Genomic DNA, 12,574 nt, shown 5'->3' on the forward strand with positions numbered 1-12,574 from the left:
TAAATATGCTTCTCTGCATCTCTGCTAAAATCTGGGTAAAAGATTGAAAGGAATGTGAGTCTTATTCAGTACATTTAGTTATTGGTTGCTTTTCTAAAGTCTACCAACCTTGCCAGCAGGCATGTCAGCTAAGATAGCTAGGCAAGATAGCTGCTCTAACTTGATTGATAGCCTGAAATGACGTTGTGGTAGCTAGTTATGAGGTTGGGAGATTGAGAAACTATCTGGGCTAAACAGGGCAAATCTGAGGGGGCATGTGCACCTGTGCCCCATATTGGCATGATGCCGCTGCTATTGACGGCTTGTCTGTGTCTTGCTATTTATTGCTGTGTAAGCTACATATAGCTTGCTTAAATAGCTGCATGTAACTCCCCTCCTGAAAAAAGAACATGATTGCTAGACAACCTTTTTGTGTCTTGTGTGCTTATGTTTGCAATAGCCTATTGTTACAACAGACAAATAACAAAGTTTGTTTGAACTGTTTTGTGTACAAGTGGCAGTAGAGTCACAGAGTGACGGAGCAGCAGCTGAAGGAGGTAGACTAGTGGATCCTGCATGCGCAGAAATCTCAGTATTTTTGCCACAGTAAGTCTGGTTCCAGAAAATCCGGAATCGCAGCCACTATGTTTGAAAAAATGGTAAAGGTTCCGGTCTGTGTAAGTGGGCGTTCCCTGTCTCGCGTGCGCATGCTTTCCCGCGTGAGACCAATGGCTCTGGTCTACTCTCCCCACCCGCCCCAACCAGAAAAAATTAGCCAGTGATGTCTCGCTTCTGGGGCTCCATCCTCAAAATCTTGCCCGTTTACCGCAAGAGGGTTGCATTCAATAGTGTGTATAAACACTGGATGTCTGACAGGGGGCGCTGTATTGAAGCCAAATCGCAGTCATCTTGGTACTCCTCCATTGTAAAACATTTTTTGGGGAAGCTATATAATTTCACTTATTTATATCTACATTCGTTTTCGACACGTTTATTCTATTACAGACACCTGAATGCATACTTTTAAAGTATATTATGTTAGCGAAACATACAAATAAAACAATGGAAAATATATTTAAAATATATTTTTGAGAGTATTAATGTTACTGTCCCCACTACAACAACAAAAATACTTAAATACATGTAATTTTGTTCTTGAAAAATTTCACTGAAATACTGTAGAATTCCATTCATTCCTATGGAGGACTGCTCCGACTGGGAAGTGCCAATATGTCCGACTAGTGGCTTCAAAGCCTCTCAATGGCAATCTGCAATCCAGGGTTTATGTACATTATTGATCGTATCCAATTACGTAGTCCTTCTCAGGAGGGAGAGAGAAAAGAAAAACCTCGTTGGCCACGAAGTCCCTCGGCTGAAATAAGGGAATGCTCGTTATCTTTATTTTCTGGAGCATTAGGGGTAGGTACGCTAGCTAACAAAACAATAAGTGAGTGTAATTTGAAGGCTGACTGAAGTTTGCTCGCTAGCGAATGCATTTTATGCCCCTTTTTGTTGTGCCAGCTACTGCTGTAGCTAGCAGCTAGCTAACGTTATAACGTTACAGTAGCAAGCTAGCTAGCCTCCATCGATTTGAGATACGTGGATAATGTTGGCCAAATTGTTAACTAGCAAAATCTTGGATATGCATTCTTTTCGTTGTATATTTTAATTTGATCAGCGAGAGGGTAAGATGCTTGCTAACATTAGGGGGCTAGTTAACGTTAGTTAGCAAATATTGATGTAATCAGTCATATCTATGTCATGGTCTATGATTTTTACTGGATGATCCCAATGCCTGGCACTGATACAACCTCTGAGTAGCTGACTTTATGTCGTAAATTAAGTTTACTCAGCTCCACGATATTACAGGGATCAAAATGAGACCTAGATGTGTGACCACAACATTGGATATGGTAAGAATAGTACTGAAGTTATTAATTGGTTATAGATAAAAGTGGTAGACATTGACATCAAATATTGTTTACAAAGTAACAGGACATAAATAACTGATCATCATATTCCTCTGACTAGGATTCTCCTTCAGTGGTTATCAGGAGTGTGATCTAAAGATGACATCACAATCCAGCCCAACTGGCTTTTCTAATCTTCTTGACAGTTACTGTCAACAACACTGAGCCAAGAAGGAGCAGTTCAATCATGCCCTCAACACAGAAGAACCCATTGGGCTTTGGCGAACGAAGAAAGCTGGACATCTCTCAACCTTTGCAGCCTTGAATGAGGCTGGTGGTGTTTCCCTTGAACACAACTTGGATCGTGTGTTTTGACTCTTCAGCAGTCACCAGTTCACCTCTTGGATATAGATGGAGGAGGACCCTGTCTGCTTGTGAGCCTGTCTGACCCAACATCCTGACAGGAGCACTGCCTGAGGAAGAGCAAACATGTCCCTCTCAGTGAGTATAAATGGTGTATGTGTGCCTGTGTGTGTGCACGCTTTTGTATGAGAGATGGTGAGTAAAGCGGGCACAGATGGAAAGGCGCCCAACTGGTGACATGGCACTATACTGCTGTTTCAATCCAGGGAACTGTTTGAATACTTTAAAAATGAATGATCCTTTCTTCTTTGGGAGAATCACAATGACGTAACTGGATCGGGTGGGTGTAAGGACATTTGGCTGAAGTGATCCCTTCGTTTTTCTCATCAAATACTGTCAAATCAGTGATTACGTCATTCAGGGAAGGGAGGGAATGAATGAAGGATGCGTTTTTAAGTAATTGAACATTGCCCTGTCTTCCATCCACTTGAGCTGGTGTTTGAGTAGAGCTCTCATCTCTGGGCGGTGTGCAAACCGTAGCAATGTGTTTTGCAATAAGAAAACAAAAATCTGTGTTCTAATTGGACAAGATCTGACACTATTTTCACTTTGTTTGAAAACGTTTCCTTGACTGAACATGGCCCGGGCTCAGCTTGTCTTTCTATAGCCAATCCCCAGGGGGTTAGGGGTTTGAAAAGGAGAAGATGAGAGGAGGCCCAAGGGACGGCAATTAAACCCCAAACTAGGGACAGATGTTGCCTACCTCCCTCCCTCCCTTCCTTTTCTCATTACCATTTACTCCTCTTGTCTTTTAAATAATTGACCTCCGTCCTCTCACTGTCTCTTTTCTATTCACCCTATAAGTAAGTACTGTGTGCAGTAACTGAATATGCAGTGATTCAGCACTTATATCAGTATGTATTTATTCATTATGTGACTGTGCTCTGAATGACTCTCTCTCTCTCTCTGTCTCTCTCTCTCTCTGTCTCTCTTCTCTCTCTCTCTCTCTCTCTCTCTCTCTCACACACACACCACACTGTTCTGTTTTGCTCCTCCCACCCCATCTTTCTCTTCTATTCACTAAGACTGTTATACAATTAGCTATTCTCATTCTCTTTCTTGGCATCAAGTCAATGCATTTGTCTATGTCCAGGCCAGTCAGTATGTAGATGTGTGCTTCCCAGTGTGAAGTCAGGTCATTTCTGTCTCTGCATGCATTTCTATCATCAGTGTGTATGTGCCCCTATGAGTAGGGCCCAGAGTTTTTCCAAACCACGTGACTTAACTAGGAAAAACTCTGGGATAGTGATGATTGTTTGTGAATCTCTCTTATTTCTGAGTAATTACTGTGTAATAAGTTATTTCTTTGTTATATATTTTTCAGACGGTGCTGGCGAAGGCCCTGTTTGACAATGCAGCAGAGAGCCCTGAGGAGCTGGCCTTCCGGAAGGGAGACATCCTGATGGTTCTAGAACAGGAGCAGGGAGGGGGTCCTGGCTGGTGGCTCTGCTCCCTCCACGGGCGCCAGGGCATCGCCCCCGCCAACCGCCTCCGCCTCCTCCACACCGCCCCCGCCCCGGGGGCCGACTCCCGACCCCCCAGCCGCGCCCCCAGCGAGGACTCTGTGTACCTCTCCCCAGGCCCCCTGGCCCGCACTTCAGTCTCCACAGAGGATGTGGACGGGGTCTACCGCACCCCACCTAGCCTGGGGGAGGCCCTGTACCAGAGCCCAGGGGCGGTGCCTGTCGCCTCTAGACCAGGGGTGCTCCGGCAGGCCGAGGTAGGGGGTCGCCCACGCTCCCGCTCCAGCTCCGGCACACGCCCCTGTCCCGATTGGGACGTTGGGGTGACGGGCCGCCCCCGCTCGCCCTCCCTCCGGTCCAGAGGCACAGACTCAGCTGGGAGCCTCTACCAGACCCCCTCCACCCCCACACCTCTCGGGCCCCAGCACCACAGGGGTCTGGCTGGAGACCATGGACCAGAGAATGTCTACCTGGCCCCCAGTGGGATGCCTCGGGCGGTGGGTCTAGCTCCAGAGGGGCCAGAGGACAACACCTACCTGGTCCCCAGGGAGACTGTAGCGGCGGTAGGCCACTCTGATGGCTGTTACCTGGTCCCCAGAGGGACTGTCCTGCCCAGCGAGGAGGTCTACCAGACCCCCACAGGAGGGGCAGCCGGGGGGGCTGTGTCGACCCAGGTTACCCCCATCACTACTAGGGTCCTGGAGGCTCAGAGCCTCACCCCTTCACAGATCAACGGGGGCGGGGGAGCCCCCCTTAAGCCCCTCACCCCTCAATCCAAACTGGCACAGGACACCCCTGGGATGATGTACCAGACCCCCACCCCTGTAGGAGCAGGGATTCTCAGGACTCCACCTGTCCCCGCACAGGGATCCCCCAAACCTCAGTTGAAAGGGGCGACCCCCAAAACCCCAGGGACCCCCGGTGGTCAGGGTGGTGTGCCCTCCACCCCTCCCATCACCAGGGGGAAGCTAGCTCCTGCTACCCCCCTCAGGGGTTCCCCTTTGCTGGCCAGAGCAGGACGGGGACAAGGCAGGGTGCCTGGATCCCCAAACTTTGCCCGTAAGCCCCCTCCTCCAGCCCCTCCAGTGAGGGGGGTAACCAGAAAAGACTTGCCCCAATCCGGAACCCCTGTATCCACCTCTCAGCCTGTCCTCTCCACCCCCCAGTCGACTCCTGTACCCCAGCACCGGGAGAGCAAAGATGGAAGGATGACGTCGGATGAAAAGATGCAGAATGGGCAGAATAAGAAAGGAGAGGACGGAGAGTGTGATGATGAGAGCCTGGATGAACAGGTGCGAGAGAAAGGGAAGAAATTAACAAGTTCAATGTCGCTGCTCTCGTTCTTTCCTTCCCCTCTTGTTCCCTCTCTTTCTCTCCACAATCTCTTGTCATGATTAGGCCCCAGAGTTTTTCCCTGTCAAGTCATGTATTCAGGAAAAACGCCAATCCTAGTTAACCACTAACCACGTTTCTATCCACAGTTTTAATGCGAGTAAAGTCATACCGTATTATAAATAAAAAAAATCACGACAGCTGTGATGGAAACAGGACGTTTCGGTACACCTTGATAAATGCACAGATAATTTGTTCGTTCGACATGGTGGGATCTTTTTGTGTCGGTAAAATTAATTATGTGAGAAATGGCGGTGGAAACTCCTTAATGTGCAAATATTGATGTAATAACCATCATATGGAAGTAAACTTGGAGTTGCGATGACATGGTGTGTGCTCCTCCCACTAGGACTCAGGAAACCATGCAGTTTATTAGGCTACAGATGAAATCAGTTAGGATGAACTTCACAGGGTGGTGAAAGTGCACAGTGATGCTTCCTTCCAATAAATATAAAGGGTCTTATTCTGATCGATGCTTGACTGCCGTTTGACAAATACAAATATTCTCACTTTTATCCATAATAATCTCATCATGTAGACTAGCCTACTCTCACAGCCTACCTGCACTGTATCAGCCAGCTGTTGGCTAGAGCCCACGCGGCAAGACCAGAGTAGGCACATTTGCTACTTAACAGTTTTTGTGACAAAATGAACGGTAGAGTTGAAAATGCGATGGAAACTCATTGAAGATTCGATTTTTATTCGGTACTACCTTAAGCGAAAAATCCATTTTGTGTGCACTACATCTTCACACACTGGTTTTTATCCACAAGTCAGCATGGTTGGAACACACCACTGGTGGGAAAATCTGGCGCCAATTGGATGGAAACTTAGCTTATGTGAACGATATATCTGACATTGTGACCTTGTGCTTATAACAAGTGTATAACGGTCTTATAACATGCTGTCTTGTGTTCTGCCTGGTCTCCTAGGTGTATGATACTCCTCCCAGCAGTAGGTGGCAGCGGCCGGCCCCAGCAGCACTGTGTGACGATGAGAGCATCTACAACACCCCCCGCTCCCTTCCCCCACACACTGACCTAGAGTCTGAGGTCAGTCAGAATCCATCCTCTACAGTACAGATACCATCTGTCTCTCCTCTCTCACTCCCTCTTTTTCTCACTCCTCTCTCTCACTCCATATTTCTCTCCCCTCCTCTCTTTATTTGTCCCTCTCTCTCTCTTCCCCCCCCCTCAGCTCTCAACTTTCCCTCACCTGTTCTTCCCTCTCTCAGCCTCTCCCTTTCCCCCTCACTCCCCCCATCCCTCTCTCTCCCTGACCCCCGCTTTCTCTCTCAGCTCTCAACTTTCCTCCACCTGTTCCTTCCTCCCACAGCCCCTCTCTCTCTCTGCCACTCTGTCACACCTGTTTCGCTGTCTGCTGCAATCCAGTCTGTCTGGTCTGAATACTGCTGCTGCGATTTTCTCCCTGTCACACCCAGCTGTTTATATTGCAGTGGGAATGTATAAGCCAGGCTAAACAGTCTCCTCCTCTTTTCTCCTCCCTAGAATATACATGCATAACAGACAGTACTAATGACCTTAGAATGACTGATTTAGAATGACTTCAATAACGGTAATGGGAGATCTCTTTCTATCTTTCTCTCCTTCTGTCTCTCAGGTCTATGATGTTCCCACCATAATACTTAACACATCGTCAGACCCCCAGCAGCAGACCTACAACGCCCCAACGTCTGTTATTACTGATGAATCGGAGGAGGACGTTTACAGCCTCCCAACCCTTCCTGGCCTACCCCTGGGCCTGGGGGACATGTCCACCATCGCCCCCTTGGAGGAGACGGAGCACGGCCAGGTCTACTCTGTCCCTGGCTCAGGGAAGAGGGCTCCGCTTGGGCTAGGCGAGGGCAGTGACCCGGGGTCTACCTCCGAGCCGGACTGTGGCATCTACGACATGCCCGCTCTCACCCTTGACGTGTTGCCCTCTTCGGCGATGTCGACGTCGTCTTCGTCTTCCACACGTCGGTTATCTGTATCCAGTAATGGGTCTGGTGACGTCCAATGGAGGACCTCGCTTACGGGCCTTGTCCAATCGGTGCTTAGCTCTGCCTCGGGTGCACCTGCCTCCTCGAGGGACCTGGCAACCTCATTGGCTGAGATCCTGTCCGTCTGGAAGTCAAGTCAACCCAGTGAGGTCCCTCCCCCTCTCCAACAGGCTTGGGCCCGCCTTTCAGACCTACTTCCTGCTTTGTCCGCCGGTGGCCACGCCCCTCCGTCGGACACTCTTCTCTCTATGGTCCAACGAGCGCTGGAGGACTCCACCATCCTATTTCAGACCCAGGGGCGGCCCCGCCTCCCTTCCCAGGACTCCCTCTCCCGAAGACCCCTACCCGCCCTGCCCGTGGCCGAGGTGAAACCCATAGGGAGGGGTATGGGACCACGTAAGGGTAGCTGGATCCAGGAGAGACCCTTACCCCCCACCCCCCAGCCGGCATTCCCCCTGCCCCCCGCACAACCCTCCTCGGTGACCATGTCCATCACTGTGGGGCAGAGCGACGGAGAGGAGGGGATGGGGAACGAGTACGCAGGAATAGGTCTGACCCCCGCCCCGGCACCACTTCCTCTTGGAGACAGTGTGGGATACGTGAAACTGCAGGTCAGTGTTCAGTCTTGCTGGCACTTGTCTGCATTTTCCATTGCGTTTTACTCATTAAGCAGACACCTTTATTGTGCGCTTGCTGGATTGTTTTATCCAGTAGTTTTAATAGACAATATCTGCCGTCTGGGCCCATAGCTGTGTGTGTAAAAGTGATGTATCTATCTCTTATCTTTTCATCCTCAGGGAAAGCCAGAGCCTCGCTCAGATGCCCAGACAGAGAATAGGTCAAACCAGACCCTCCACACCACAGAGCCTAGGGTAAAACACACATAATCATTCTCACACCACACGTACTGTCCAATTGTCACACAAACGCTCACACAATCTCATTCTCTCACACACACTCCATCTTCACACCAATCACCACACAACATTCTCACTTTCACACCACGTACACTCACTACACACTCAGAAGAATCATTGATTCTCTCTGTGTATTTACTGATGAGCTCTAACCAATGTTCCCTCACATTTTTTGGGGCACTGAGCAAATTTTAGGTCTTGTGAGCGGAAACTTGAACGTTGTAAGAATTGCATTGTGTTGTATGATGCAAGAAACCACTTTACAAATTAAAATAAATTATTATTGTCATACAGAGAATTAGACAATGTAGGCTACCCCTCTGCCTATTGGCTTATTTGCATATTCAAGCCTGTCTCAAAATACAACACTGTCCCTTTTTTTAAAGACATAAGCTTTTTACCAGCCTGGCTTTTCAAAGATAGCTTGAAATGTAGCCTATACGTTTTGTGCTCTTGTAGGAAGCAGTAACTCCCCTTAGCTGACATATACTTATCAATAACTGGGCTAATAACTTGCTAACTAGCAAAGAATATCAACAAATGTACACACGCGCGCTGCACTGCGCTCCGATCTGAACTGATCTGAAAAGCGCATTCACACGCGGGTGATTCAAAGACTGCTCGTGGGCTACCCCCGGCAATAGAATTCTACTCTGTTGTGCTCTAGCTCTGCCTACAACGAAAATCACAGACAAAATGTTGCAAAGTTAGATTTGTTTTGGTTTGTTGCATTTAAAACGTGCTGAAATAATGTTGATTCGATCACAGAAAAAACGTTGGTCTATATAGTCCAAACTAATGGGGCGAACTCAGTGAAGTTCAATCTCTTGCGTCTCTGCTCGGCCTGGCATTTCTTCTGCGCGGCAGTCCTGGAGGAGGTGCGCAGCCACGCACGCACTCAGCTTAGAGGGAACATTGGCTCGGACTGTCCTTCAGTCCTTCAGTCCAGTGACTCAACATTGATCTACCTAACTGTTGACAGTAAACCTGCTCTCTCTGTGTCCCTTTATCCAGTTTCAACCTGCCTGGATTAACTCAACTTGTTTACCTTAACAGTATCTCTCACTAAATCTCAACGTCTCTTTCGTTTCTCTCCATCTTTTCTCTGATTTTCCTCTGTCTGCCTTTTTTCGCTCGCTCAATCTGTAGGCTTAGGTTGCATCCACTTGCATCATAGGCACACAACAAGAGGCCATCTGTGATTCTAAGAATTTGACATAATAGACTATTGGGGCCCATGACACAATAAATGTCAGTTCCATGAGTGACCATGTTCATTCTTTACCCAAACAATGATGGCTCTATCTCACTCTGTCTCTTGTCTGTCTTTCTCTCCACCCAGTTGAGCCCCTCCCCTCCTTTGCCCGTCTCCCTTTCTCTGGAGGACTCAGAGTTGCTCTCCTTCTACTCCTCCCAGTCTCTATCCCACCTCTCCTGCCTGGCCGACTCCATTGACGTGCTCTTCAGCACCGTGCAGGGGAACCAACCTCCCCGCGTCTTTGTTTCCCGGGGGAAGAGTTTGATCGTGACGGCACACAAGCTGGTGTTCATTGGGGACACGCTCTCCCGCCTCCTAACCTCTCCTGACCTCAGGGCAAAGGTCAGCACACATTTCATGACAGGGTTGTGTTCATTAGGGCACACTGTAGCAAAGCATTTTGCAATGGAAAATGAAAACGAGCCATTCATATTGAACGAGTCAAGGTAGTCCCTCTCTGTTTCATTCTGTTTTTCTTCCGTTTGGTGCCTAATTAGCACGACCCTGCATTTCATTCCAAATGTAGGGTTTGATATGACATAGCAAGATAAAGAACAGCTTGCAACAGAATTCATATGAGATTTAGGTCAAGGTGACAGGCATTAGGGACAAGATTAGGGACATTTAGGTAAGATTAAAATGCATATTGTCCTATGATGAAGCCATAATCAATCTCTATTTGTCTTTGTCTCTCTCCGTAGGTCACAACCTCAGGTGGGCATCTATGTCAGGCCCTGAAGGCTGTCGTTGTGGCAACGAAGGGGGCAGCCCAGAACTACCCATCAGTCGCTGCCACCCAGGAAATGGTGGACCGCGTGGCCGAGCTGTCACAGCATGCCGCAGGCTTCTCCGGCCTGCTGCAGCGCCTGGCGGAAATATCTTGACAATATTTCTTCAACTTTTCTTCTTAAAACTTGTTTACAATACATTTTCTCTCTACTTTGAAATGCCTTAGTTGTTGTTACATTGTGTTATTATCTTTCGAATTGAACGGTTCGACGTTTGAAGTAAGTGAGGTTGAATCATAGAATTTCAGTCCAGAAGAACTCAGATCTGTGCCTCAAATCGTCACCCAGTTAGATTTTGTGTGCGTGTGTGTTCTTGGTTGGCCTTTTGTATGTTTTTATACCTACTCACTTCTGGGTTTTTGGTGCCAAGCACACTTTTCATCTTGTGTGTCCTGATGATTGATGATGGCTGTTTTGTTTGAACCCTGTTTGTGACATTCAGTGTCCCTTGTGGGCCACTGTATTATGGGAGTCAGCTTATTTCTGTTCGGTTGCCATTATTTCTTCTTACATTGACATAACCGTTTATTTTATTTGATCTTTGCATTTTTATTTATTGTAAGTAACCCTCCATCCCCCTCTCCAAAAATAGCAATTGAGTCTCACATCCTGGTGTTGTTTGTTGGAGCTATGGAGGAGAGCGGGGATAACTTGATGACGGTGCAGGTGGTGGGTCTGTATGTAAATGCCATGACGGCTTTGCTGTGTGTTTCTGCCTGGGCTTCCATGTTGCATTGGAGAATCAAATGTCATAAAACAACACTTAAAAAAAAAAACTTTAGGATGTAAACCATAGGAGTTTGAAAGATGGCTAAATCAGATCTGGGACCAGACTACTCTTACCGCTTCAGTTTCCTACCTTGCAGTCTGGAAGAGCGGGATGGAAAAGAAGAGAATATGAGTGTTAAACGGGATTGAGATGGAGGGAGATGAGATGATAGATGGAGCGATTTGATAGAGAACCTGAGGGGTGTACTACTCTGTTGTGAAAGGAATGATGGTGGAGCAATAGAGCGCTTAGTCGGTCATGTTCTTTCCCACAGTAAGGCCACCAAGTGAAAAACCTGTCTGCAAACTTTTACTTGTCTACACCTGTTTCGCTTTCCATTCACTCACTTGTCCCCCTCTCTCCTTTTCTTTCGATTTCCCACACGCGTTTCAACTTTCGTCACACCCTGGCTTTCCCACACAGCTGCACAGTCCCCTGCATGTTGTCCAAAGGATGAGAAAGAAAGGGTTGTCTTTTGTCTAATCTATGATGGTGGCTCCCAGACAGACATGCTGGCCTACTCTTGCCTGTGCCTGTCTGTGTTTTCTCTCCAACTCTATTGTCAGTGAGCGCTTGTGAGCTATAGTAAACATGTGGGTTGCAGACATGCCAAATAGGATATTACTGTAGTGCGTGTGTATCTCCATAAAGTTCATATCTTTGTTTCCATCTCTCTGCTTAAGTCTAATCTCCTGTTTTGCGCCTGTTTAGTGCTGCCTCTGATAGGCTAGGTACTAGTTTGGCCATATTCGTTCTTGGGTTACTCCTATCCAATCCTCTCAGATCCTAATAAGTGCATAGGGGGGTAAGGGTTCTGTACAGCACTTCGAGATATTAGCTGATGTAAGAAGGGCTATATAAAATAAAATTGATTGAATTGATGGTTCATTTGGGATTGGGGCGCAGGCTTCTAGGCTTTCGTGTTGTTGAAAGACACTAATTGCCCTGCAAACTCAATGCTACCACCAACACCCTCACTAGTATAGCTGTCTCGAAGTCTATGCAGCAGTGGTATGTTGGTGATAGAGGATAAAATGAACAAAGATGCATCAGTGCCAAAAAAAGTACGAAGAACTTTCACCAAGCTCTAGTGTTATGCCTTTGAGCGCTACCTAGTGGAAGGTAGCAGTATTTCTACAGAATGCCTGCCTGCACAGCGCACACCACATCCATGGCCTGATAATAGAAAAGCAGCATCATCATAATAATAATTGTATTTATTGATCATTTTGTATTTGCTTTATGATCTGCATGGCTTTAAGTTGCTTTATTTGTTATATGCACATATTTAACAGGGACATTTTCACTTCACACAGTGAATTACATTTTACTACAATAATGGTTAAAAAGAACAAGCTGAGAAGAGCAGTTAGTTTGATTGAGCTATAATGTTTTTTTGCCTTCTTTTTTTTGTACCAGAATATATTTTTGAAAGCTTTTCGTTGTGTAATTAGTTTTTACAATAAAGTGAATTTGTTGGTATTGACTCCATGGCTAGAAAAAGGCATATAGATCTATCCAGTATACACTTCATGAAAGTTGAACACTACAATGATGCCTGACTATGTTCCCCTCAAAAATGCACAAATACATTTGTACAATTACATTTATTGTTCTGTCTTGCTGTGGATTATTTCTGATGAAAATATGTCTATGTATTTTTAAAAAGGTGT

General features: G+C 46.9%; 1 protein-coding gene across 5 annotated transcripts; it reads left to right on the forward strand.

The window, feature by feature from the left end:
* Positions 1-1,282: 1,282 nt before the first annotated feature.
* LOC121572190 (embryonal Fyn-associated substrate) lies at positions 1,283-12,511 on the forward strand. Of its 5 annotated transcripts, XM_045225567.1 has the most exons (9): positions 1,286-1,398; positions 1,849-1,892; positions 2,011-2,390; positions 3,637-5,067; positions 6,100-6,219; positions 6,788-7,780; positions 7,967-8,041; positions 9,429-9,686; positions 10,046-12,511. In XM_045225567.1, exons 3-9 carry the CDS (start codon positions 2,379-2,381, stop codon positions 10,226-10,228), a joined length of 3,072 nt encoding a protein of 1,023 aa, XP_045081502.1. In that variant the 5' UTR covers positions 1,286-1,398; positions 1,849-1,892; positions 2,011-2,378; the 3' UTR covers positions 10,229-12,511. The 5 variants fall into 5 exon arrangements, with proteins under 5 accessions (XP_045081505.1, XP_045081502.1, XP_045081503.1 ...); XM_045225568.1 differs by lacking the exon at positions 1,849-1,892 and having other exon boundaries at positions 1,286-1,402; XM_045225566.1 differs by lacking the exon at positions 1,849-1,892.
* The last annotated feature ends 63 nt before the right edge of the window (positions 12,512-12,574 follow it).

The sequence above is a fragment of the Coregonus clupeaformis genome, chromosome 16 (assembly GCF_020615455.1).
Source record: "Coregonus clupeaformis isolate EN_2021a chromosome 16, ASM2061545v1, whole genome shotgun sequence".
Taxonomy (NCBI): domain Eukaryota; kingdom Metazoa; phylum Chordata; class Actinopteri; order Salmoniformes; family Salmonidae; genus Coregonus; species Coregonus clupeaformis.

Excerpts from the sequence above, each read along its gene's own strand:
- LOC121572190 (XM_045225568.1), top strand. Across the intron at positions 5,068-6,099 it reads ATGAGAGCCTGGATGAACAG|GTGTATGATACTCCTCCCAG; the intron begins GTGCGAGAGAAA and ends CTGGTCTCCTAG. Across the intron at positions 7,781-7,966 it reads TGGGATACGTGAAACTGCAG|GGAAAGCCAGAGCCTCGCTC; the intron begins GTCAGTGTTCAG and ends TTTCATCCTCAG.